The sequence below is a fragment of the Anopheles stephensi genome, chromosome 3 (assembly GCF_013141755.1).
Source record: "Anopheles stephensi strain Indian chromosome 3, UCI_ANSTEP_V1.0, whole genome shotgun sequence".
NCBI classification, from domain to species: domain Eukaryota; kingdom Metazoa; phylum Arthropoda; class Insecta; order Diptera; family Culicidae; genus Anopheles; species Anopheles stephensi.
This window is the reverse complement of record NC_050203.1, coordinates 25,268,677-25,292,883: the sequence shown is the minus strand read 5'-3', so window position 1 is coordinate 25,292,883 and position 24,207 is coordinate 25,268,677. Positions and strand designations below refer to the sequence as shown.

At 45.2% G+C, this 24,207-nt stretch overlaps 3 protein-coding genes across 21 annotated transcripts in view; all 3 read left to right on the top strand.

The window, feature by feature from the left end:
- The first annotated feature begins 6,411 nt into the window (after positions 1-6,411).
- On the top strand, positions 6,412-18,231 carry LOC118511407. 4 transcript variants are annotated; one of them, XM_036054462.1, is made up of 16 exons: positions 6,412-6,900; positions 9,977-10,645; positions 10,719-11,276; positions 12,175-12,474; positions 12,692-12,763; positions 12,829-12,924; positions 13,213-13,992; positions 14,163-14,759; positions 14,847-15,025; positions 15,098-15,237; positions 15,527-15,781; positions 15,854-16,004; positions 16,083-16,361; positions 16,425-16,828; positions 16,893-17,018; positions 17,178-18,231. In XM_036054462.1, exons 2-16 carry the CDS (start codon positions 10,216-10,218, stop codon positions 17,227-17,229), a joined length of 4,419 nt encoding a protein of 1,472 aa, XP_035910355.1. In that variant the 5' UTR covers positions 6,412-6,900; positions 9,977-10,215; the 3' UTR covers positions 17,230-18,231. The 4 variants fall into 4 exon arrangements, with proteins under 4 accessions (XP_035910355.1, XP_035910354.1, XP_035910357.1 ...); XM_036054461.1 differs by having other exon boundaries at positions 12,683-12,763; XM_036054464.1 differs by lacking the exon at positions 12,175-12,474.
- Positions 18,232-21,275: 3,044 nt separating this feature from the next.
- LOC118511406 (CWF19-like protein 1 homolog) lies at positions 21,276-23,270 on the top strand. The gene is made up of 4 exons (XM_036054460.1): positions 21,276-21,381; positions 21,460-21,626; positions 21,689-22,118; positions 22,191-23,270. The coding sequence occupies exons 1-4, from the start codon at positions 21,362-21,364 to the stop codon at positions 23,161-23,163; spliced, it is 1,590 nt and encodes a 529-aa protein (XP_035910353.1). The 5' UTR covers positions 21,276-21,361; the 3' UTR covers positions 23,164-23,270.
- A 143-nt stretch (positions 23,271-23,413) lies between these two features.
- LOC118511404 (calsyntenin-1) overlaps positions 23,414-24,207 on the top strand; it is a 106,378-nt gene continuing 105,584 nt past the window's right edge. For 4 of the 16 annotated variants that reach the window (XM_036054454.1, XM_036054453.1, XM_036054449.1 and 1 more), the window contains exon 1: positions 23,419-23,598. The gene's annotated coding sequence lies outside the window, so the exon portion shown is untranslated. Of the gene's footprint in view, positions 24,076-24,207 lie in introns of all 16 variants that reach the window. The other 12 variants (XM_036054458.1, XM_036054451.1, XM_036054459.1 and 9 more) reach the window with 11 other exon arrangements.

Below are 24,207 nucleotides of genomic sequence, written 5' to 3'. Positions count from 1 at the left end.
CCCAAAACGACGTCAGACGGGGCATAGTGTACGGGACGCTCCAAGACGGTTGGTCCCGTTTTGAATGGCACATGGACACATGGCTGGCGGGCGAGCAACGTGTGTTCGACGTTTTGCTCACATCCGGCCATTTCCTGCCGGTGATGAGGTTTTTGTTTCCCGGCCGCGGCTGGGTGGTAAATTTAACACTGCCTGTTTGATTGATGTTCCCGTTCCTGGCGCAATTGTTTCGGCGGTACACTTTGAGTGAACTATTTGCGCTTCCGATGCTTCCTTTCTCTTTCCTTGTTTGCTGGGTTCGCTGCTGCCGCCGTTGAGCGTAAATAGCCGAAAGAATTTGGTTTTATCAGACGATGATTAGCAAAAACAATCGAACAATTTGTATCAGTGTTTATTTGTTTGAAAATTGTATCATTTACAGAGTTTTTTCATTTGATAAGGCAACAGCACCCTTTTTTATGGCAGGCTTCTTAGATGGAATGGCAAACAAAGCTAGTTAATATGGAAACGGCTTCGTATGATAGGGAGATCAGATACCTTTTATTGCAATGTCCTCAGATGATATTCTCATAGTAGCCGTTGATATTATACACGTCCTTTCAGCGCTCAGGTAAGTGCGTACAATATCAACGGCTACTATGACAATATCATCTCAATCAATAAAAGGTATTTGATTTCTCTAGCATCTGAAGCCGTTGCCATATCAACTAGCATTGTTTTCAATTTCATGGTAGACAAGTGCATTTGTGCTTCTTGTCTGCAAATTTCAGAAAGGAATTTCAGATTTTTTTTCTCTGTCTGTCTGTCTATCTGTCTACTGTGTAGAGCTAGTCACAATCTTGAACACGCTTTTTAAAAGATCCCTCCTTCATATTGACTGATAGCCTTGGCTAATGAAGGTGCTATAAAAGCACTGAGATTCCCAGCAATGAGAGTCTAGACTTCTTTATTATAAAACCTATTGAACTGCTTACTTAAATTTTCGACTAAGTGTTAAGGATTCGGGAATTCTTATTTGGAAATCCCGGCTATGAGAAGGTAAACTTACTGGCCAAAATAGATGTCAAAAAAGGTGCATTTTATTACCGACCAACATCGGCCTTAGACTCCAGAAACATTTCCTGTCTCATTGGCCGATCATGTGGAAAATGTTTTCCCTCCCCTAGCTAAGTTTAGCTAACTTAAAAAAGACTAAGTGCTTTTGTCAAATGAGTTTTGTTTGACACATTCGTGTCAATTTATTTAAAGAATTTTATAAACAAAATAGGAATAAAATCATCTTTTAAGTATGTAGCTAAACAATATAAAGATATAAAAAATTTCTAAAACCAAGTCCTTGGAGTCCATGTAAAATTTGAATAAAGTATTTACTGAGCTGATATGTAATTATTTAAATTAACATTTCAAATAAAAACTACTTTGAGCCAAAAGGGGAAAAAATATTTTGAATAACAATAAGTGAGTTAAAGATCACACATTTTAGGTGATTCAAAAGGACTTCCTAATGTAAAATGTGCTAGCATTTCGCTATGTCATCAACTTTTAACAGCTTCGATATCATTTGTTTAAAATAGACAAACCATTTGCAAAAACACCTGCATGACCTTCAACGGTGCTTAATTTTTGCTCCAGAGGACCATGAACCTGCCTGCCCAAAACCACCAAATTGCACCACTAAATGTAAAACTAATCAAACCCCATTCGACACAATTGTTTGAGCGCGGGATTCGGTAAAGCATAGCAAACGCTCACCTCCTCCCTTACCGTGGCCCAGGGATTATCCAGATGGATTGAGATCATCGATAAAAGTTTGTTGACCATCGCAGTCATCACCGATGCTGGATTAACAGTCCTGGTCCCTATTTTGCACGAACGTTTCGCTGTTTTCGTTGACCATTTGACATAAATCATTTTCAGGCAGGAGCTCAGGGTTGGAATATGTTGCGTTCGAAGCTTTAAATGCAAATCACAACACCTCATCGCACGACAATGCCATTGTTGGTTGGTTGGTTGCGACTCCAGAGGTACGGATGCAGCATCAGCCGGCTATTCTAGTGGTTAAGAACTCTTCTTTTTTGTTCTATTTCGGTTACCACTTTATATATCCCGCGCGCGAACTGATGACCTTCGCACCTGACTGCCCCGAAACAGTTCGCGCATAAAAGGTAACACCATGAAAAGTGTGACCCAGCGTGAAGGTGTCACCCGAACACCGAATACCGGAGTCCACACCACGCTCCATATTGATAGGGATCAATGTGTGAAACCACCAAGCACTGGACATTCAATTGCGGGTTCAAATGTGGTCGCTCAGTCGGACGGTGGATGGTCTGTCGAACATCCGGACGGGGGCAGTGACGATGACCGTCAGCCTGGCTATAATTTCAATACATCGTTTGTATATTTAAAAAGCGCTTAATTCTCAACCCAACGTTGATCTTGCTCCACATTCCACCGCAGTGTGCCAACATTCACAGTTGGCCGTCGTTTGGAGGACTTTACGGCACCAGCTTTGAATTACAATCTATTGCGAGAGTTTTGTTTGTACATGGTCCGTTTGGTTAAAGTTTGCCGGGGTGATTTTGATCTGAATGTTCAACACGTAGAGAAAGATCTCGCGCAAGCACAGGCAGCATTCGTTCGCCTTCAGACAGAATAAGTTATCAAGCTGTCATGATCTACGACCGCCCCGGACCATTCTGCCTGCTGCTACTCCGCCCGATCGATGACATGAAACCGCAAACATACAATCTTATCGACGAACGAGAGAAAAGCACCCTTTTTTACGGTACCTTCCCGACCGTTCACAAATGATTACAATCGTACATTCAGCTGCAAAACAACATTCGATTGCAACAGATTTATAGCCACCCTGCGATACGATGCGTCCGGGCTTGGCAGAACGAAGCGATAAACCCTGATGCTGGGCAGGAATAGAAATCTTTTCCTGTTTCTTCTGTCTTTTATCCGCCGGACAGCGCTCCGATTGATTCCGGTAGTAGGAAAATCTCAGTATCTTGGAAATGCTAATTAAATGCTTCACTTGTCCCTGTGTCAGTCTCGGGCACTGCGACTGCAAACCAATGCTACCATGGTTTTGTATCCTGCAGCACAAACTTCCCGAACGCCAACGGGGCTACAGAATTGCAACTTGGCATCTTGCCCTAGGGTGGAAATACAAACTAGCAATGCGTGAGCAGGTCTTTTTTCCGCTATGTCGCTACTTTCATCTCGAGAATAGATGTCGTTTGGTAAGAAGTTTATCAAAATCAAGCTACTGTAGGTCGGCTGTGTTCGACGGGACAGGGATGGGCGGACCTTTTTTGTCGATCGATGCATCATCGAGAGCAGGTTGGCTGGTGAAACTCATCTTCTTGGAGCAGAGAATAATGCCAGTAACCTTGTTGATAGCATGTTGCAGCAGTATGTATCCCAGCACTTGATGGGTACGATAACCTAATGTTATCAGAGATCACTTTAACAGTCACAGAATACTTGCTGAGCAAGAATATAACATGAGGCTGAATTGTAAAGTTGTGTTATGTTGTATTTCCAGTTCTAGGTTACAAAATTGATTGGAGCATTTATAAACAACCAACAAATTGCACTAAAGTATTTGATCCAATCGTTTCGCCATAATCTATCACGTAGAAAATATTCTCTTCTAGAGATCTGCAAAGGTTTACCTTCACAATAAATATCAAATGATTAGCTTTACGACCTGTTTATACGAAAAAATGCTATAATTTCATCATTTTCGTTTGCAACCTTAACAGTCGGTCGGTTAACTATCTAGAACACTGCCTAAGAATGATGATAATTGCTCCTGAGTTGGTAGTCTCCTTTAACTATGAATTTCTACCGTTCAGCGATGGACGACTTAGCGTTAGATTTTCTACGGAAGTTCTAACCCCTAAGGTATATTTATTAGTAAGGCAAAGCCACCTTCTCTGTGGTTTTCCTCATGAGTTTCTGATTTATTTTACCACACCTGTCGATTGGCCGGGACATGTTCTTTGCGTGTTCCAGAGTTTCTGTTTCGGCTATAATAGATACTCTGAAATAACCTCTTCTTCTTCTTCTTTTTTATTAGCCTAACAACCTCTTAGGCCATACCTGCTATTTCTGGCTTACTAGACTTATTGATACCGCATAGTTGGATAGCCACACTATAGGGGAACGGCCCAGGTAAGATTTGAACACCGGTCCTGTCGTGTGAAGAACGGTGCCGCCCCTGCCCCATTAAAGTAGCTCATTTTCTACAATTTCTTCTCTCCAGGATAAAGTTGATACAACGAACAAATATTCCAACACAGTCCCTCGTCTATTTTAAGCATAGTTACATAAAATCAACTGATAGCTTACGAAACCACTCCACATGATTGTTACAAAAGCCGATGAACAGTTCAATAGATCTCTAAAACACAGATTGATTGCTTGTTATGATGATACTATTTTATAAAGCTATTTTAGAATGTATGAGTGAAATGTATCATAAATATTTAATAGCATAACGAAAAGCTTCATGGCGACAAAATGGCTCTTCAAATCTCAAGGTAAATTATATGTGTATTGCACACGTCCTTTCGGTGCTCGGGTAAGTGTGTGCAATATCAACGGCTACTATGAGAATGTCATCTGAGGACATCAAAGTAAAAGGTATTTGATTTCCCTATCATACGAAGCCGTTTCCATATTAACTAGCTTTGTTTGCCATTCCATCTAAGAAGCCTGCCATAAAAAAGGGTGCTATTGCCTTATCAAATGAAAAAACCCTGTAAATAAAGATGAATCAATAAAAAAAATATTTTATTTTATTTATTTATTTATTATGACGACTTGATGCCGTATTGTCAGTACCGCATGTGCTGACGAAATACAATAAAAAAGAAAAATTCACAAGAAAATAATCAAGGCAGTTCCGCCCTGATATTTTGCCTTAACCCGGGAATCAATAAAAAAAATTAAACTAAAATGAAAAAAGAACAACTTTTTCAACGATTTTCACACATTGCTTTAATGTATGAGATATATTAAAAAAAAATCCCTATACGATGCAAAAAATTCTATAAACATTTAAAATCCAGGATATAGAAGAATATAAGTATTCGACACTAGGGTTTCCAACTGTCTCGAACAACTGACTCCAACCAACTGCATCTTCAACGTAGTTCCCGAGGGTTATAATTTGAGGATTATATATGATGTTGAGCGTCCTACTGTACTCTTAAATACAGAATAAAGGAAACATTTTATGAAAATTCTTGAGATGATTGTGACAGTAAAACTTAAAGCTCATCTTAAATGTATGAAATTTGGTATAACATAGTAATGCTGGCCGTTTTCATTGGTTAATAAAAGTTGATAAAACTTAGTTAAAAAAATTAAGAAATAAGATCGTAAGATCTAGTCTAAACTCGCTCAATATATTTTCATCATTTCCATCATTTATGACATCATTCAAAATGCCAAAAAGTGTCCTCGCACAAATATGGCCTTTTCCACCTCAGTTAGCAAAACACACACACACACGCACATCCCCATCGCAAATCATTTTCTCCCGCTGGCCATGTTCTAACGTCGGTCCACGGTTTGAACCAACTGCTTTGTTCGGTTAAACTTTTCTCCTTTTGCACGAGAGATGATCCCACCCCAACTCGTCCGTTCGCTCGCTCGCGACGTCACGGTGAACGACAAACATTAAACCCAACCAGACCCGGGGGGCTGTTTGGTGTTTTCCAACCGATTCGTCACGTCCCCGTACGAGTGCTGGGCAGTGTCCGTCGGGCCAATCTCACAATTCTCACACAGCACACTTTCCGGATGCGGCTAACAAAAGAACTTCCGCTTTTTTCCAGTCCCACCGCCCGTACCGACGCGACAAGTGGACGAGTGGAGTATGAAAATCGCATTTCCATTTCATCACCTCCATGTGGCTCTCCTCCCCGCAGGACGCGTACCACTACCAAAGGGGTGAAATAGGGGTGTAGGTGGGGAGAGAGGCGTCCGGGTCAACGAAGCGTTCAACCTGACGCGATAGATCACAATTGATCATACACAGATTGGCTACGTGCGCTACTAATACAAGCATGTCCAGCACGATAATGCATTCCATCTTTTTTTTTCTCTCTCTCCACCACCAGCAGTAGCGTATGTAAAATTGTCCACCACCAGTGGGAAGATGGGTGGTGACAACGGCTGCAGCGAGAAAAAAAACAGAGCGTTCAACGTTATGCGTCACGAGCATAAAACAGTTCACTCGATACGTTTTCTCTTTCCCGCCCGTGTGCTTCAGCAACCTCGGTCTGGGGTCAGCAGCTAATTTGCGTTGGGGCTTGAAGTTTAGGCTGGAAAAATGGGGACATTATAGGCAGAATATTCTGCGGCCTGATATTCAGTACTTTACGAGATCTCGCTGTGAACGGTTTATTTGTTAAAGGCAAAGTTTCGGGAGTTTCTGTCTCGTTTCTCGGTTTGATTTGCTAGTTTGGCAAACGGTTCAGTTTGGTTACACAATTCGTTTGCATAATATCACTATCGACGGGACCGTCCGGCAGCAAGCACTGCCAGCAGTGGAAAAAGTTTCAAGTGTGCGCCTGTGTTGACCGCTAAGTTCTTGATCGAGAATTATATTAGCTGTGTTGGTTTTCGGAACTGTGGTTACAGGATGATTTTATTGACTGGTTAGAACATAGTGTTGTGAAAGCTGCTAAATAAAATCCTTGAATTATATTGGGCATAATTCATCCGTGGTACGATTGTGAAACTTTGGCCAACATACACAAACCAAAATCTAGTACCGACTGAATTTTAAAATAATACAACAGCAACATTGGAACGGAGTGCATCAGTTTGTGAAGCTTAAACGATACTTTGTTATTACGGTGTTACATTTAATAGGTGAGTAGTATGTGTTTTTCGAAGCAAAATATTTATTTTGCATGGTGAACAAACGTACCTCAAGATTTAACCAATTTAAAACTGTGCCTATTATGACTTTCCGGGAATGTGAGATGTTAAAACGATAAGAGGTATCTTTTCATTATATAAGTTGTATTAAGTATTATTTTTTTTTTTAATTATAAAGTGTTTGCTTGTTAGTGACCTGTAAGAGTCCTTGCGCTTAAAAAATGATCCCTTCAGGGATTCGGTAATATTACTCATGCTCGAATGCCATGGATGATAGTGTTAGAGAATAAAAACACTCTACTTTAAATTATTTCGAAAAAAAAAAATCATTTGCATCCATCAATGTAAAAAAAGTCTCATAAGCAACTAAGCAAACTAAGTTGAAGGAACAGGCAAAATGGCAATACCAGACAAGACCCCTTGATATTATAGAATGAATGGTGGAAAAAAGTAAAAATACGTTTCAAAAGTAAAAATACGTATGTAAATTCAAGTTCAACTTTCAGCTTGCAGAAAATTTAAAAAAATATTGCTCAAGTAACTAAAAATCCATCAAAAATCTTTAAAATTTTGAGGTTTGCTAGGAAAGGTAGTTCATGAGAAACGCCCAAGCCGTAATGCTACTAGAACATGTTAAGACAATTTGAGTGGCAGGATTATTATTTGAATTAATTTCGAATAAATTTTACGATTTATTCTCTTTTCATAAAAGAAAACATTCAACCTTTTTGCATTATTTGCTCATTTGCTTCGTCGTTTACTTATTTACTTTTTCTACTTAATTTCATTCTGTTTTATACTGCTTTAGTTATAAGCTTCAGAGATTTATGCGGAGTATTTTTTCTGACTGTTTTCATTGCTTATTTTCGTTTATTAAAAGTTTTGATGAGAAGTTTGAAGATAAAATTATTTTAGAACTGTGCTAGCTTTTTTCCACTGATCACAATCTTGTGATGATTATTTTCTGGGCTTTTTAGTTATTTTTATCATAAGTTACATACACAACTTTAGAAGACCTTTAGTTCGTTGCAGCCACGCTAGAAATCACTTTTTATCCTCTACCATCAATGATTAAACAATGGAAAAAATATTTAAAATTTATAATCTTAATTCAAAAATGTTTACACCTTTTTTAAAAACGCCCAATATTTGTCAACCCTTCACACAAGTAACATAAATTTTCCCTACCCACATTCATCAAAAGAGTATGTGTTTGAAATAACACCTTTTAACCAAATTTATCACACCTCCAAATTACTCCATCGATCGATAGCTCGCCTCGCCTCACCTCAAAAAAAGGGTTGAAGCCTAATTTGATTGAAACACATCGACTGTACCTACCAACCTACCAACGATACAAACCACAAACGCACGCGTCCTCACGGTGAGGGTGTTTTTTAACCCACCCCACGGAGACACACGCACAGCCATTTAACACGCCAACCCCGGCGAGTGCCCGCAACGGATCGCGTCACACACGAGCAGTTTTTCCTGTCGGAATCGACGTGTTTTTTTGACCTCAATCGTTAGTAAATTGCTGCTCGCCACAGACCCAATCGGTTGCATAGATTCTCCTTCACCTACATCACATTCCCGTGCCAGTGATAACAGCAGAGGTCTATTGAACGAGCGAGCCTTCTGCGTGTGTACTGAAACGATGGTTCTGATGGTCCAATTTCAACGATCACGCTTGAGTTGATCGGTAATGTTCTAGCCACAGCGCAGTAAAGTCCCCGTCCGCTGGGATCACCTTTTTGGGCCTCGCGAAAAGGGTTCCACAGAATGCTATTTCATCCACGGTACGCCACCGCGGACACGGGCAGAACGATTCCAACCAAAGTAATAATTACATTCCAACGCACAACGCTCTGTACGGCTCTCCGAACTAGCCCACAACCGCAGCAATCAGTGGTCTGTTCTGGTCGTTCTAGCCCAGTTTCTTTTTTTCTCTCTCTGTCTCACTCTCACTCGGTGGCTAACAGCCTCGCTGTTTTTTTGAAACTCATAAACCGTAACAAATCAACTGTTCCGATCAGCAGCGGAAGTTGGTTCCGGTTTTTCCTCTTTACACTCTTTTGAACCATTCTTCGTAACGCACACGATTCCAAACCGCAAACAATTCAAAAAACCCGCACCACGTACCCCCCTCCCACGTGATCACCCAGGTCATCCCAGGGCCAGCGAGCGCCACCCACCATCCCAAACCCCCTAATGATCACATTTGATGATCTAAGTGGCTCTTTAGGCTGATACCTGCCAAACGCACCCCATCAAGGGGCGAAGTAGAAGCGACAGAAGGGTCCGCAGAGTGCCTGGAGGAAAATAGAATTAAGTTAAACGCACCCCAACACCAGTGCCGTGCGTTTGGCAGCGAAAAATTTCTCTCCCGGGCAAAGAATAGTTTTGTCCGGTGTTGGGCATTGGAAGGGCGGAGTACTTCAGTTCTTTTTTCTTTTTTTCTTTTTTTGTTAAGTAAATCATTCTGTCCGCTTTATTCACGACACCTTAATTGTAGCTGTTGCGAGATGATGATGATGATGATGATGAGGTGAAGTCTGGAGTAAAATTAGCGAAATTTGCACCGAAAATGGAGGTCAATGTAGGCAGGACAGTGTTTGCATTTCCAAACGATTTACGAAATCGGCACTTTAAATGCAAGGAAACGGGGATGTTTTAATAATAAGGTATTTGCAGGTTACCAAACCGCCATGTTGCTGAGTAAATTTCATAATTAATTTTCGTCTCTTTCTTTTTTGAAAGAGCAAAGCGCCTGAAAGTATGCAATACTGAGAATGTTTTATTTTCTTGTATGGAACAGTTAAATCGACTGTTTGTTTCAACAAATGAAACATATCCTTCTCTAAATCTGCCATTGGTAACCTCAAATCGTGTTTGAAATTGCTCTCGATAGATCCCTCAGTAGTGTTGGTCTTAGTCTCCATCATATTTGTCCAAAGAAGTCTTGAAATACACCGTAAAATTAATCCATTTTATCCAATAAATAACAGTTGCTCAATTTTGTTTCAAAATTTCAAATAGTCCCTCAACCTATACTCCTTCATTACAGCACGGTGGAAGCTATGCATTGGTGACATGCACGAAAGATGCAGAAAACCTTCTCTGTTTAGGCCCACACCTTCGAACGATACCTAATAGTGTCTCGATCGAAGCATTCAATATACTGCTTGTCCGTCTTTTTTGGTCTTACATCACTCGAGACCAACTCCAAACGATCTCACTCAGCTCAACCCAAGCAGTTGAGTAGCACCAGTAGCACATTAGCAGCAACGGCTGCTCGAGTTCGCTATGCGCAAAAGGCAAAAGCTCCTGCCGGGGCTATCCGATCTAACCGTACTGGTCCTGCTCGCCCGGTTCGCTCTCGTGCTCGGTCAAACGACCTGCAACAACGGCCAGGGACGGGTACTGTACGAGCGGCTCCCGAACCAGCAGCTGCAAGGTTTCGACGATGACGTCGTGCGTGATTCGGCACCACCGTTTCGGGTGCTGGAGAAATGCCAGGACCTCTGTCTACGGGATCGAACTGCATCGAACAATCTTGGGCGTGCCTGCACGAGCTTCGACTTCCAACCCGGCAGCCGAATTGCGTCGTTCAGTGGAAGCGTTGAGTATGAGGAGTCGACGTGTTACCTGACGCGGGAACAGGCCGCTCCCGAGGGCATCGGTAACCTGATGCTCGTACCGAACAGTGTGCATTTTACGGAAGTTTGCATCACCTGTAAGTAGAGTGGAGATCGGTTCGCCAAGACGTTCACTTATTGACATTTTTCTATAATGTAACTCCCTTATAGCTAGTCGACCCGATCGTGAATGTCCCAGCCGGAGGTACGTGTTCGAACGTCACCCGAGAAAGAAGCTGAAGCTCCCAGTGTCCGACATTAAGGAGGTGACGGCAGCTAACCGTTCCGATTGCGAGGATAAGTGTCTGAACGAGTTCTCGTTCGTATGTCGTTCGGCTAATTACGACTCGACACTGCGCAGCTGCGCCATGAGCCGTTTCACACGACGAACGCACCCGGAACTGTTGGAAGATGATCCCAACTCGGACTATCTAGAAAACACCTGCCTAAATGCGGAACGTCGCTGCGATGGGCTGATCGTGTACGTGAAGGAAGAGAACAAACGTCTCGGTGGACCGTTTGAGGTGGAAATCTTCAACAACATGACGCTGGAAGAGTGTCAATCGCTGTGCCTTCGCGCTGAGAAGTATTTCTGCCGCTCGATCGAGTTTGACGATCAAACGAAGCAATGTATCCTGTCGGAGGAAGATTCCGTCTCGCAGAAGGACGACCTCAGCATCAGTTCTAGCCCAACGCATCACTTCTACGATCTTGTCTGTCTGGATAATCGTAAGTATATGCCTTAACACGGTCACAATCCTTCCGCGCTGGGAAGGATGGCTAACCTCGCTTTGCGCTTCGCTTGCCTCTACCTCGCGGGGCGAGAGTTAGCTCCCTCGCGAGGTGCGGCCATTCGGTGGTTTTGGAGCTCATTGGATTCTCCCATCAAGGTTCAGCTACTACTGGCGGTGGAATACGGTCCACCTAGCAGAGGTAGAACACTCAATCGCTCTCCTATAGTTCGTTCGGGACACTTGAATCCGCACGCATAAACGCTTCATAAACGCTTCAGTATCTCAACTTGCACGCTTGCAAAACCAAATGTCCATCAGAAACTCCATTAGCTGTTTGTTCTTCTCCCGAACCTATCTTTCCCTAGCCGCCATAGATCGCGCGTTCCAAAGGAATGCCAAAAAATGTTTCCTTTATTCCTTTATCCCAAAGCTCCCAAGTTTTGTGGTCAAAATTTTTCTCATTTTCTTTTTGTGTACTCGTTGGAATCAATCGTACAGTAGTTGTAGTTATCCACCTTCGCGCTGGTGGCTGCTGAGACGACGGACCTCTATCAAAACGGGGCCCGCCAAAGCATTCGCCGATCCTGTCAGCGATTTCCTTCCCGATTCGGGGCTCTCGTCGAATAGACCACCCAACTGTCCCGGGCTCCCATTACTAGCAGATCAAAAGTTTTTCGGCAAAATTTTGAATCAATATTATTTACCTTTCTACCCATCCTACCGGCTTTGCCCACCATGAACCAACAACAAAAAAACTAGGGGGAATCCAATGGGCTTAAAACGCCAAGTTATGCGCCATGATTATCATTACACAAAAAACGCAGCGAATCAAAAATGAAGTCACACAATCCAAACCAAAACCCACCTTGTTCTCGTTCGATCGTTCGTCCCAGAGCGTGGTACCGAATATCCGGACAACTCCGTCACGTCCCATCTGTTTGCGAGTGGCCGCCGGCCCGATACCGCCTTCCAGCGCTATCGCAACTCGCGGCTGGGCGGTGAGTTTCACTCGGAAATCACTGGCAGGTCGCTTAGCGAGTGTCTTGACGAATGCCTGCGGCAGACGAGCTTCCAATGCCGGTCGGCCGTCTACAGCGATCGGTTCCGCACCTGTCGTCTCAGCCGCTACAACCAGCGGGACGGTATGCGCATCATCTACGATGCCGATTACGATTACTATGAGAATTTGATGCGTGAGTATCTGGTTGCCTTCCGGGTGGACGGGTTTTTTGTTAAGGCTTTCTGGTGTATGATTCCATTCCATTCCATCCTAATCCCTATCATTGTCCCAACGCTTTTTATCTAACAACAACCCTTGCGCTGTCCACCAATGATTCTCCTCCGGGTTCCCATTAAACCGCTTCATCTGCGAATGCCAAATCTCATTGAAATCTTTCAAAGCGCACCTAGTTGGGGGAGACACGGACACGACGAATGGACGACCGGATCCTACCGATTGGAGACCACCGTACGGAGGAGGAGGTAGGTCATTTTTTGACCCTGCAAGATGGGAGAGTATTCAATTTTAATTCTTATTTCCACTGTAGATCGCGACCGTGACCGTGTGCCGGATGATAGGATTCCACCAGGACGGTATCCCCCGGGCGATCGATATCCGATGGGACCGAGGCCGGACTATGGAGGTAAGGCACTTGCTAAACACGTTATCTGCATTCGTTGCACCTTGTCAATAATGCATATTTGTGGTGGGGAGAAATTGTATCCAACAAACAGTTTTACACTCTAATCTCATGGATCTCTTACCTCTAAATCTGGTCTGGTAAATGTTTCCTGGAATTTCCCTCGAAAAACCCAAATATCAAACTCAAATATTTGTGCTCACCCCACATAAAACCCACTCAAAAGAAGGCACCCAGAACCGTGCTGGAATACAGACCCTAAGCACCGCTCCTCACTTCCCGTTCTTGCAGGTGAACCTTTCCCCGGTGGCTATCCACCAACGGATCGGTATCCAGGAGTTACCGATCGCTACCCAGTCGGCCCTGGCACAGACCGCTATCCAACTGGAGGCGGCGAATACGATGGACGCTATCCACCGGTGTACGACAACCGTTACCCAGGGGGCGATCGGTACGGTCCAACCGATCGCTATCCCAGCGATCGTGACCCCGATCCTATGTATTCAGGACCGGGCGGTCCTATGCGGTATCCACCGCCTCTTCCTCCGCCAGACTCACGCTATCCGTCCGATTCACGCTATCCTCCGCCGATGCCGGACTCTCGTTATCCGATGGATCGGTATCCACCTCCACCTGATTCGCGCTATCCTTCCGATTCGCGCTATCCTCCTGATGCACGCTATCCCCCAACCCAACCGGAAACTGGTCGGTATCCACCCGGACCAGCACCGGACTCTCGCTATCCACCTCCACCGGTCCATTCGCAGCGTCCCGATTCACGATATCCAATGATGCCACCACCGGCCACACGCTATCCTCCACCCCAGTACATGCCTCACATGTACGGGTCGGGCGTGTATCCGGTAGTACCGTCGAGAGCTCCACCGAACCGTGGCTACCCACCGGATCCATATCCGGCACCGGTACGTCCAATAGACAACAATCGCTATCCGGCACCGGAAACACGCTACCCACTCGAACCGATCGGTGCTCAGGGTCGCTATCCTCCACCAACCTCGCCGAATGTTTCGCCATTCCACAAGTACATGACTGGACCGGGACGTCCGCCGGGTAAATATCAGCCATAGTTTTTAAGGCAAATTCATGTTGCACTCACCATGTTGATAACATCAAACGGAAAACGTTGTCACTATTTAAGTGTAGTGCAAAAGTTCTAGCAAAGAAGTTCTAATTCTTGTTAGTTGGTGACTAGAATCTAACCTCACTTTTGTCCTCGTCAGGTTACGATCCTTACATGGGAGGCTATCAACCGCAGCGTGGTTACGTAGATGATCGATACGGCGGGTACTACCCCAGTGCTGGTGGCCGTCTTCCACCACCACCACCAATGCCAGCGTTCCCCGATCGTGATCGTGGCTATCGACGACCAGCGGTCGGTATGGCACCGGATGGCGGTGGCTATCCGTTCGAGATTCCTTACGGACCATCGGGAACCGGTTACGACAATACGCTCGGCGGTGGTGATGGGTTCGGCGGCTATGGACCACAGCGTCCGTACGAAACGCGCTGTGACAATTCGGACGTTTTCAAGCAGGTTGCCTCGAAGCGCAAGATGCGCAAACAGTACATCCGCCGTGTGATCAATGCACCGTCGCTCGGCATCTGTCAGCAGGAGTGTGCCGGAGCGCGGGACTTTATGTGCCGTAGCTTCAACTACCGGGACAGTGCACCGTACGAAACGGAAGGTAACTGTGAGCTGAGCGACCGGGATTCGCGCGACTTAGAAGTGCCTAGTACGCAGATGTTCGAGAGTGACAATTCCGACTACTACGAACGTACACCGGGACGTGGAGGTCCGCACGAAGAGTGTCTTGATGGTAAGCGTGTATAGAGATAATAAAATCAGGCTTCAGGTAGCGAAGTTGCTAAATGCAATTGTTTTGCGTGCGATTTGTCTTAATTAGTTGGACAGGTTTGTAACGAGGATGGTATGGAATTTACGCTCCGCACGCCGGAAGGTTTTGTGGGACGTATCTACGCGTACGGGTTCTACGATCGGTGCTTCTTCCGCGGTAACGGTGGCACGGTGAATGTGCTGAGAATCAGTGGACCACAGGGCTATCCGGAGTGTGGTACACAGCGGGTAAGAACGGTTACTTCTACGTCACATTCAACCGCCTAGTTACTGATCTCGATTCTCCGTATTCTCTTACAGTACGGTGACACGATGACAAACATCATAGTGGTACAGTTCTCGGACAACGTGCAAACTGGGCGTGATAAGCGATTTAATCTGACCTGCATGTTCCGAGGTCCTGGAGAAGCTGTAGTTACCTCGGGATACATTGGCGCAGGGTAAGTAAAGCTCACCGAATAATAAAGAGTCCTCATAGCTTTAGAATTCTCGCATGAGTAAGATTTGGTCAAGAAGGCGTGAATGTGCATGAAACTCAAAGTAACTAGACCTAGACTAGCTACTAACAATATGTGTATTGATCGAAAAAAAAACTTTGCTCCGAACATGTTATGGACATGAGTATGAGGTCGTATTCCAAACAGCATCAAAGCGCTGAGCCTCCTCGATCCTTCTCCATGAACATGACTCGCAGACAAAGAACTTCCAATGCATGCTTCTCATGCGCAGTTTTCAAACGATTGACAGATCTGGCAGCCCGATCCCGATCGAGTATCTGCCAGCGGAGAACTCGATGAGCAACAAGGTGCGTTTGATGATCCTGTACCAGGGCCGCCCAACGACCACGATCGCTGTTGGCGATCCACTGACATTCCGACTAGAATCGCAGGATGGTTACAGTCACGCTACGGACATCTTCGCTACGAACGTGGTGGCACGGGATCCATACTCTGGACGTAGTGTTCAGCTGATCGATAACTATGGGTAAGATCGAGGGCTAGTTATTGATGTGTGATTGTGCTGTTGTCTAACATGGTGCTCGCTTTTTTTTGCTAGTTGCCCCGTGGACAGCTTAGTATTCCCAGAACTCGGAAGATCCCGAGATAATGACGCACTGGAGGCACGGTTCAACGCATTCAAGATACCGGAATCGAACTTCCTGGTGTTTGAGGCTACCGTAAGAACATGTCGTGGAGGATGTCAACCGGTAGGTAACATTGCACAGCTCTAGTCCCAAACGCCCAAGAGTAATATCGATCGTTGGTGTTCAATTCCACTACCTTAGGCCTACTGTCCAGGACCAAGCGGACGCTCGGAACCTTCGTTCGGCCGACGCAAACGATCGATCGAGAATGCTACGGAAACGATCGGTACAGCCGAACCACTGGTGGCCGGCAGCGATGATCAGGAAGACGATGAAGTGTCGATCGTGAACGGTACAATGGTGCACGAAAACGCCACAAAGGATGCAAAGGAAAAGGATGCCGGAACTGGCACGATAGCGTCCGAGGCGGAAGTAACGAGCCCGGGCGAGATGCCAGAGCAAGTGCGAGAAATGATTGAGGTATTGCGGGAGTGGCAGGCACACGGCACACCAAAGCTTGACGGTTCAAGCAATAATTCAAAGTCTCGCTTCTTTCGTCCCCTGCAGGTGTTCCAATCTCGCGAAGAGATGCAACAGGACACGGTCGCACGCAAGATGGTGGCCCCGATCGAGTCCGTATGTTTAACGCACGCCGAATACTACGGGCTGATCAGTGCGGTCATACTGTTGATCATCTTGCTGATCAGCATTACGTTCGCGGCGGGAATTGTGTATCGTAGCTATTGGAAGGTTTTCATCAAGAACCGTACGCTCGACCGTAGCTCGCCGGTGAATTCGTTTAGCCCGTCCGCACTGCACAACGTGTCGGGAAGTCAGTTTGAAGCGTCCGGTAGAGCACACTCGACGGCAAGCCGTGGCGGACCTCACGTACGTACGCCGGGTGTATCACTGTTTGGAAGCGGGCTTCAGAAAACGTTCGCCACCGGGTAAGTAGATCGTCTAGGAAGATCACTTATCTTGATGCTGATCTACAAAAATTTGATACTCTAGCAATCTGTCGCGCATGTGCCAGATACCGGTGATGAACCCACTGTCCAGAAATGGTGCTGCGAAAAGCGAATTTGATGACCCAAGCGAACCGATCTACACCGATCCGTCGCTGTTTGAACGATCAAGGTAAAGATGGGTAGCTTTTTGCACAGATCCTAAATATCCTTCTATATTCACCGCATGTCTCCCTCTTCATCTATCTGCATCATCCTGATCCTTCTCTTTCTCTTGCGCTTTATTGCGCAATTACAGATTATAAAAACCCCACTTTCAATTCTCTTTCAGATCACTGCGCAGCATAGCCGTCGATCAGACGGAAGATGGCAACAATGTCTAAGCTGGCTGGACAAAACAATGGAACACTCTAAGATATTTGCAGAATGAAAACGAATTGGAAAACATATAGCATTATAGGATCTTCTTCAATTTACGCACCCAGTGAGAGCAAAGTGCGCCCAGCTGGAGAGTGCGCAGCTAAGTGCTGGGACATATTTATTTGATAGGACAGGGACAATAAATGACACACAACATCAATCAATAGGTAGCTACTCTAGCTAGTATACACCCTTCAACAGAATAATCTCCATAGATAGAGGTATATAACATAGGCTAGAGTATTAGCGTCGACCGAGTGGTTGTGATCGCCAGCAACGCTTGCGTCTGGCAGGAGCGATCGGTCCACAACCACACAGAACCCACAGCAGCTGAAACTCCGAACCCAAAGCTCATAACGTTAAGTACTGTGATTGAGGTAAAAGCACATCCTTCCTCCCCAATAACTCGGCAGTATTGGAGCATGGTTGATTCGTAGCTTCGTCATCAAATCGCAAACATGCTATAACACACAAGCTGAAGGATAAGCCACCAATATACGTAAGCGTAGTGTACGGAGGAATAGGTACATTAGACGTACATAGTTTTATAAATACAGATATATTTTTAAATAACAATTAATACTTTACTACCTACTTGCTGGATACACTGCGTATACGGATCGACATCTCATCTACAACGCGCAGGTGTCCGGGTGTATGATAAAGCGTTCCACGGGGAGAGGGACCCTGAGAGCCACGACGTGTGTGCTGTTGCTGTTCTATATTTATTTGACTTTAAATAAACAAAAAAAGGGAAACCTTTCCTAACAAAAGCTCTTTTCTCTCCACTGTCGTAGGCTTAGGACGACGAACATATTGTAATCGGTACACTGCACAGCTAACCGACGTACCCGCGAACAGGAGCTTGCTACCAGCTAGCTACTTAGCACCACGTCTCTAACAGTTAGGGCTTTTTCTTAAAAATGAAGAAAAGTGTAATAAATAAGCATTATGAAAATTTTGAACCTCCATGATGTTTGTTTTCCCCCCACGAGTGTTTGCACACCTCAAGGTTCCTCCAGCGATTTGATCGTTGCGGATCAATCGGGGCGAAAGATATCACGATCTACATCTACCGAAAACGTGAGACCGGACACGTTCGTTCGGGTGTTCAGAGCCCACGGGTTGACTATTTTGGAAAAGCGTGACAATTTTCCATTCTATAGCTAGCTCAACTCGAGGGAAGCAAAACTGTGAGACACAAACAAAAAACAAAAACACGAGCCCAGAATGTGACCTAATCACCACACAGCACACTGGGGGAGGTCTCGCCGTGCTACTGTGGACACCAGTTTTTGGAACAGCATAACCATAACGATCTGCCAGTTACGGTCAAGCGTTCGCGTCTTGTAGAAGGGTTTTTATTTTTTTCTAAAGTTTTTTCGGTTAGTGTGACGGATTAGGCGAAAATGGTGATCGAGATCGGAAAGCTTTGGCTTCTGGTGCAGATAATTGGATGTGCGAAAATTGTTGCAAGCACAACGGTTGCACCCCCAACTAATGAAACAGGAGTTTGTGAAGCGGTAAATTTATCAGTCGTGATTTAGGAGGTAGTATATACTGAGTGAGGTCTCTTCCCTTCGTAGAAAATCTGTTCCAAGCTGGAGTACTACGATAAACTGAAGCAAAAGTGTCGTGATTTCCCTGGTGGAGGATTCCTGGTCATTATGGATCACGTAAGTAGACAGACTCATTTTGATACGTACTCGAGTCGTAAGAATTCTCATTCCCTCTCTCTCTCTCCCCTACGAAGTCTACCAAGTGTGCACACGGGGACAGTGGTTTGCACACGTTTAGCAGACGCGATTTCTACTACGTTTGCCATCCGGATGGTGTGATGATTGGTCTGTGTCCAGAAAATACGGTGAGTTAGTAGCTTTAAACACTTCATATCGGTCGTACTACAATATATGCTGGCGATGTCCACCATAAACTGCAGGCTTTCAGCGACACGGAAAAACGCTGCATCGGACAAACGCCAACGAATCAACCGAACACAATTAAGGTGCACGATGAGTCACAAAACTGTAACATCGTCGTGCCAGATTGCAGTGGAGTTGGTAGGTTTACAGGTTACCCCAATAAGACCCAATTCAAAGTGATCAATCACTATGTGTGTCATTATTTTTTCATTCTACCAGGACTATTCCCGATTCCATCGAATTGTTCGTTCTACTTTAAATGTCAAGAGCATAACTACAATTTTCACCAGTACGTGTATCAGTGTCCTGCGGGGACTTTCTTTCATCCGGACCTTCAAAAGTGTTCGTCGTCCAACAAGTGCTATGAAGCTCAGGTAAGTTACATGGGCCGTCGGAGCTACAATGTAAAGGAAATGTGAATTTCAATTCTTTCACTTGAAGGAGGAGATCTTGCACAACTTCAGTAAAGATTATTTCCCTGAGTGTCACATCCACGGCCAGTTTCGTACGGCGAAGGATTGCACGCTGTACTATCGCTGCGTTCCTACGATGGATGGTTCCTTCTATCAAATTCGCTATGAGTAGGTCCTAATAATATGCACTGATTTGAAGAAAAGCTCCTAATGAACTTATTCCTTCCAGGTGTCCTTACAAGATGTACTACAACATCGAGAAGGAAATTTGCGTTCCGGAGCATTTGCAGTGCTGTGATTACATTCCACATGAAAGAATAATGGAAAATTACAAACAGCAACACGAGCTCGATGCAAGCACTCTGGATCCACTGCCAACGACTGTTATAAGTGCTATCAACACGAAGATTACCTGTACCGTTCCCTCGTACTACGATACCACCCAACCCCTGTACGCTGACGAGGCGGAGTCCCTGGTGCGAGAGACAAGTGCCAGCTATTCCACTACTGCAACATACGATGGGGATGAAATGGTTATAAGTGCGGAAACTCCTGATTATGACTATCCGTATGAAGCGACCGAAAATGAACCTTCCGAAATGCCATACACCATGAAACCTACACCAGAGTCTGACTTTGTTACCCGGTCATATGGTGATGAGGAACAAAGTTCACCATATAGCACATTAATGGAAGACTATACGTATCAGTCTAGTACGGAACCTGGTATCTACGTGTCAAACTATGATACTGCAACCGAGCCCGACACAACGTCCTACGCAACAACGAGACCAAAATCTCGCCCCGGTTACGACGATATGGAATGGGATGATGGTGCTTGGGACATCCCGGGACGTAAACGAACAACGAAACCTCCACTAACAACGGATCAACCCGATAAGACCGATGTGCCTGTGACCGAATCGAACGACGATGCGTATGACGCTGCAGAGATCACAGAGTGGCCTGACCATTACCCTCCAAGTGACTCGCAGTATGGCATATCTACCATTGAACCTTACGAAGGGTCAGGCTGTGAGCTACTTTCTTGCAGCACTGCAACATATATAGACGAAGGCACAACGGCAAACAGCACTTACACAACCGAGGAATTTATTCCGGAAGACTACCAAAACCAAACTGATGCCACCTCGAAAAAATGCGATGAAGCATTAGAAATTAATTGCACCACGGACAAAGATGGAGAAATCGTGTGCAATGGGCAAAAGTTGAGCGTAAACGGGTACTTGGAGCTGCTCGGATATGCGTTCCAGTTCACCAAATGGCAAGAATTGCCGGATGCACCGACAACCGGACCTAAACCTACCTTAAAATTCCACTTTACGATAGAATATCCTTTTAATTATGAATTTAAAGCACATGCGATCGATTACCGAACGTCCTTTAGCTACGAATATTCGCCAACGGTTACGACCGAACCGACAGTGGAGGAAATTAAAACCTCAAGTAATAACTATCCTTAGACTTGCATTACGTTACAATAACTGCGTTGAATACCTGATTCTTATGCATAGTTTTTTTTTAATATGTATTTAAAATAGTTTTTCAAAAAATTACCACACGTGCTCGTTATTTTAAATTAGGTGTTTCTACAAACCGTGGTTGAAAGAAAGTTTCTATCGGTTTATTATTTTCAAGCAAATGCTGTGCCCGACATTCGAACGATCTGTCAAATCATTCCGTGAATTTTGTTTTGTTTACGGCAACGAACCGCCTGCGTTCGAGAGAATTTAGCCGAAATGGAGCAGAAATTAAAGCTGTAAGTCAATAAAATTGCGTGACCCAAAGGGACCAAACGGACAAGCCATTATGGCATTAAAAAAACATCTTTCTACAGGCTGGTGTGTGGCGATGTACGTGGGAAGCTGAAGGCGTTTTTCGCGCGCATTGAGAACGTAAACAAGAAGAGCGGTCCGTTCGATTTGGTGCTGTGCGTTGGTGATTTTTTCGGTTCCAGTCCTGAAATAGAAGTACTACAGCAGTACAAAAACAATGTTAAATCAGGTAAATTGACAGACACCTTAGCTGTATTTCAAGAGATAACGCTATGTTTTACTATCCCGCAGTTGCTGCACCGGTTTACATACTCGGTCCGACACGGAAGGACTTAGCTGAATACTATGCGGGCACAGAGGATGGAGATATATGTACAAACCTTAGCTACCTTGGAAAGCGAGGCGTTTACACAACTTCTGGTGGTCTTAAAATCGCTTACCTTAGTGGCATCGAAAGCTCAGAGGGAGGAACCGAAAGCAATAATGAGTGGACGTACGGTAAAGCCGACGCCATTGCCGTTCGTGATTCGTGCTTAGCTGGCAAGGCTAACATGGGAGATTTTAGAGGCATCGACATACTGCTAACATCGCAGTGGCCTTTCGGAATGCAGGACAGTGTAAAGGATGGTTCGAAGTTGGTTTCTTGGCTGGCAAATGCCGTAAAACCGAGGTACCACTTTTGCGGGTTAAATGACGAATGTTATGAATCTCCACCCTACCGGTAAGTAAAAAAAAAAAATTGGCATCATCAAAGTTCGTTCAGCTAATTTTACATCACTTTTTTTTCTGCCAGAAATCTTCCGGACAAAAACACTCAGATGGAGCTAGCCACCCGTTTCGTTGGGCTAGCCAGCTTCGGCAATCCGGAGAAGAAAAAACACATTTACGCCCTAAGCATAACGCCGGTGGAGAAGATGCGCGTGTTGGAATTGATACAAAAAACCACCGACGAAATTCCTTCCCCTTACACGGACCTATCCCTACTCACCGAAACCGACCACAGAAGTACGGCCGACAAGAGGGACGATCAATACTTCTACGACATGAACACGTACGATGATACTCGGCGCAACAACAAGCGACGCAGCAATGATCCCGCCAACCAGGGTCAGAAGCGCACCAGACCAACGTTCGATCAGGAAAAGTGTTGGTTCTGCCTGTCGGCCGGTAGCATCGAGAAGCATCTGATCATTTCGGTTGGAGAACATTTCTATCTTGCGCTAGCGAAGGGTCCCATCACCGAAACGCACATCCTAATCCTTTCCATCACACACATCCAGTGTGCCGCACTGCTGTCGGAACCACAGTGGACGGAGCTGGTACGGTTTAAAAAAGCACTCGCCCAATTTTATGCCGACCGTGAACAGAAGGTGTTTTTCTACGAACGCAACTTCAAGACGGGCCATCTGCAAATCAACGCTATCGGAATCGATGAGAATGTGGCATGGAAGATACAGCACGTGCTGGAGGATAAGGGTGAAGAGTATAGTGTACAGCTGGAAAAAGTACCGGCCCTTAACGCTCCCAGTGATCTGCCGGAAAGAGGACCATACTTCGTGGCGGAGCTACCCGAAGGGACGGTTATGCTATCGCGGCAGATGAAAGGATTTCCGTTGCACTTCGGACGGGAGATTATTTGTGCGGACAATTTGCTCAACTGTGAGGAGAAAGCGGACTGGCGGCAGTGTAACTGCACGAAGGAGGAAGAGGACGAGATGGTAAAGAAATTCCGCGAAAGTTTCAAACCGTACGATTTTACGGTGTGATTTGGAAGGTTGAGACGTGAAAAACATTTAGGAAAATCATTTAATTATACAAAGAAGGAATTATGCAATTTTTTCCCACTGAATAAAACAAAAAACATGAAAAGGTACAAAACACAGATTTGTATTCAAAACTGCATCGCAATTAAAAATGGCTAGCAAGCAACATCAACATGGTTGCACCTACTTTATGCTGCAAAGCAACCCCCGCCTTATGTCAACCCAACCTTTTCCCGATGAACCGTGCCGGTTCGAATATCCGGTTCACGGCACACGCACACGTCCAAACGCATTTTCTGGTGTGTTTTTCTTTGCCTCATTCGTGTTGAAGATTTTACGCAGCTCACATACACACTCGTTTGTGGACCGTGCTGCGTGTGGCTTCGCATGTTGCCGGAGAATAGTTCCGTACCGCAAATCCGTCATCATCGTCAACTGGTAAGGTGCACGGGTGTGTGACGTAGCGTGCGGGCAGCGGGTACCATTTACGTGTGCGCGTACAGTGGGAAAATTCACGCGTGCGTACTGGGTTTGCGGGTGATGCACAAACGGTGTAACGCCGTACAATGTTCGCAGTTTCCCGTGCAAAAGCGAGGTACGAGGTCCGACGACGCTGTCTGCCGAAAGGTGTCCAACCACACACATAGTTGTGCTGACCAGAGCCGTGCCGTGTTTCCCCATTGTGTGAATTTACAGGTGTGAACGTGGTGCAGGTGTGAATTTTGCTGGCGTGAAACCCATCATTCACAGCAGGAAACGCACGCACGACTGGGGCAAGCAGTAGCACCACGACGGCTGCCATTGCTGTGAGCCGAAGGGGATTGTCGATGGGGTTGATGTGAGCCATCAAGGGGTGACTGCATATCGAAGAAGAAGGAAAAAAATCGGAAGGGGCTGTAAAGGTGTGAGAAGCGCGTGAGTGTGTATGTTTGCGAAAGAGAGAAGGAAAAAGAGAAGTAGAAGCATAAAAAAAACAAAAAACCGAATCATATCGAACGGTGCGTGTGTGAAATGTCCCCGTGGTGTTATCCTGTCTGTGTGCGTTAT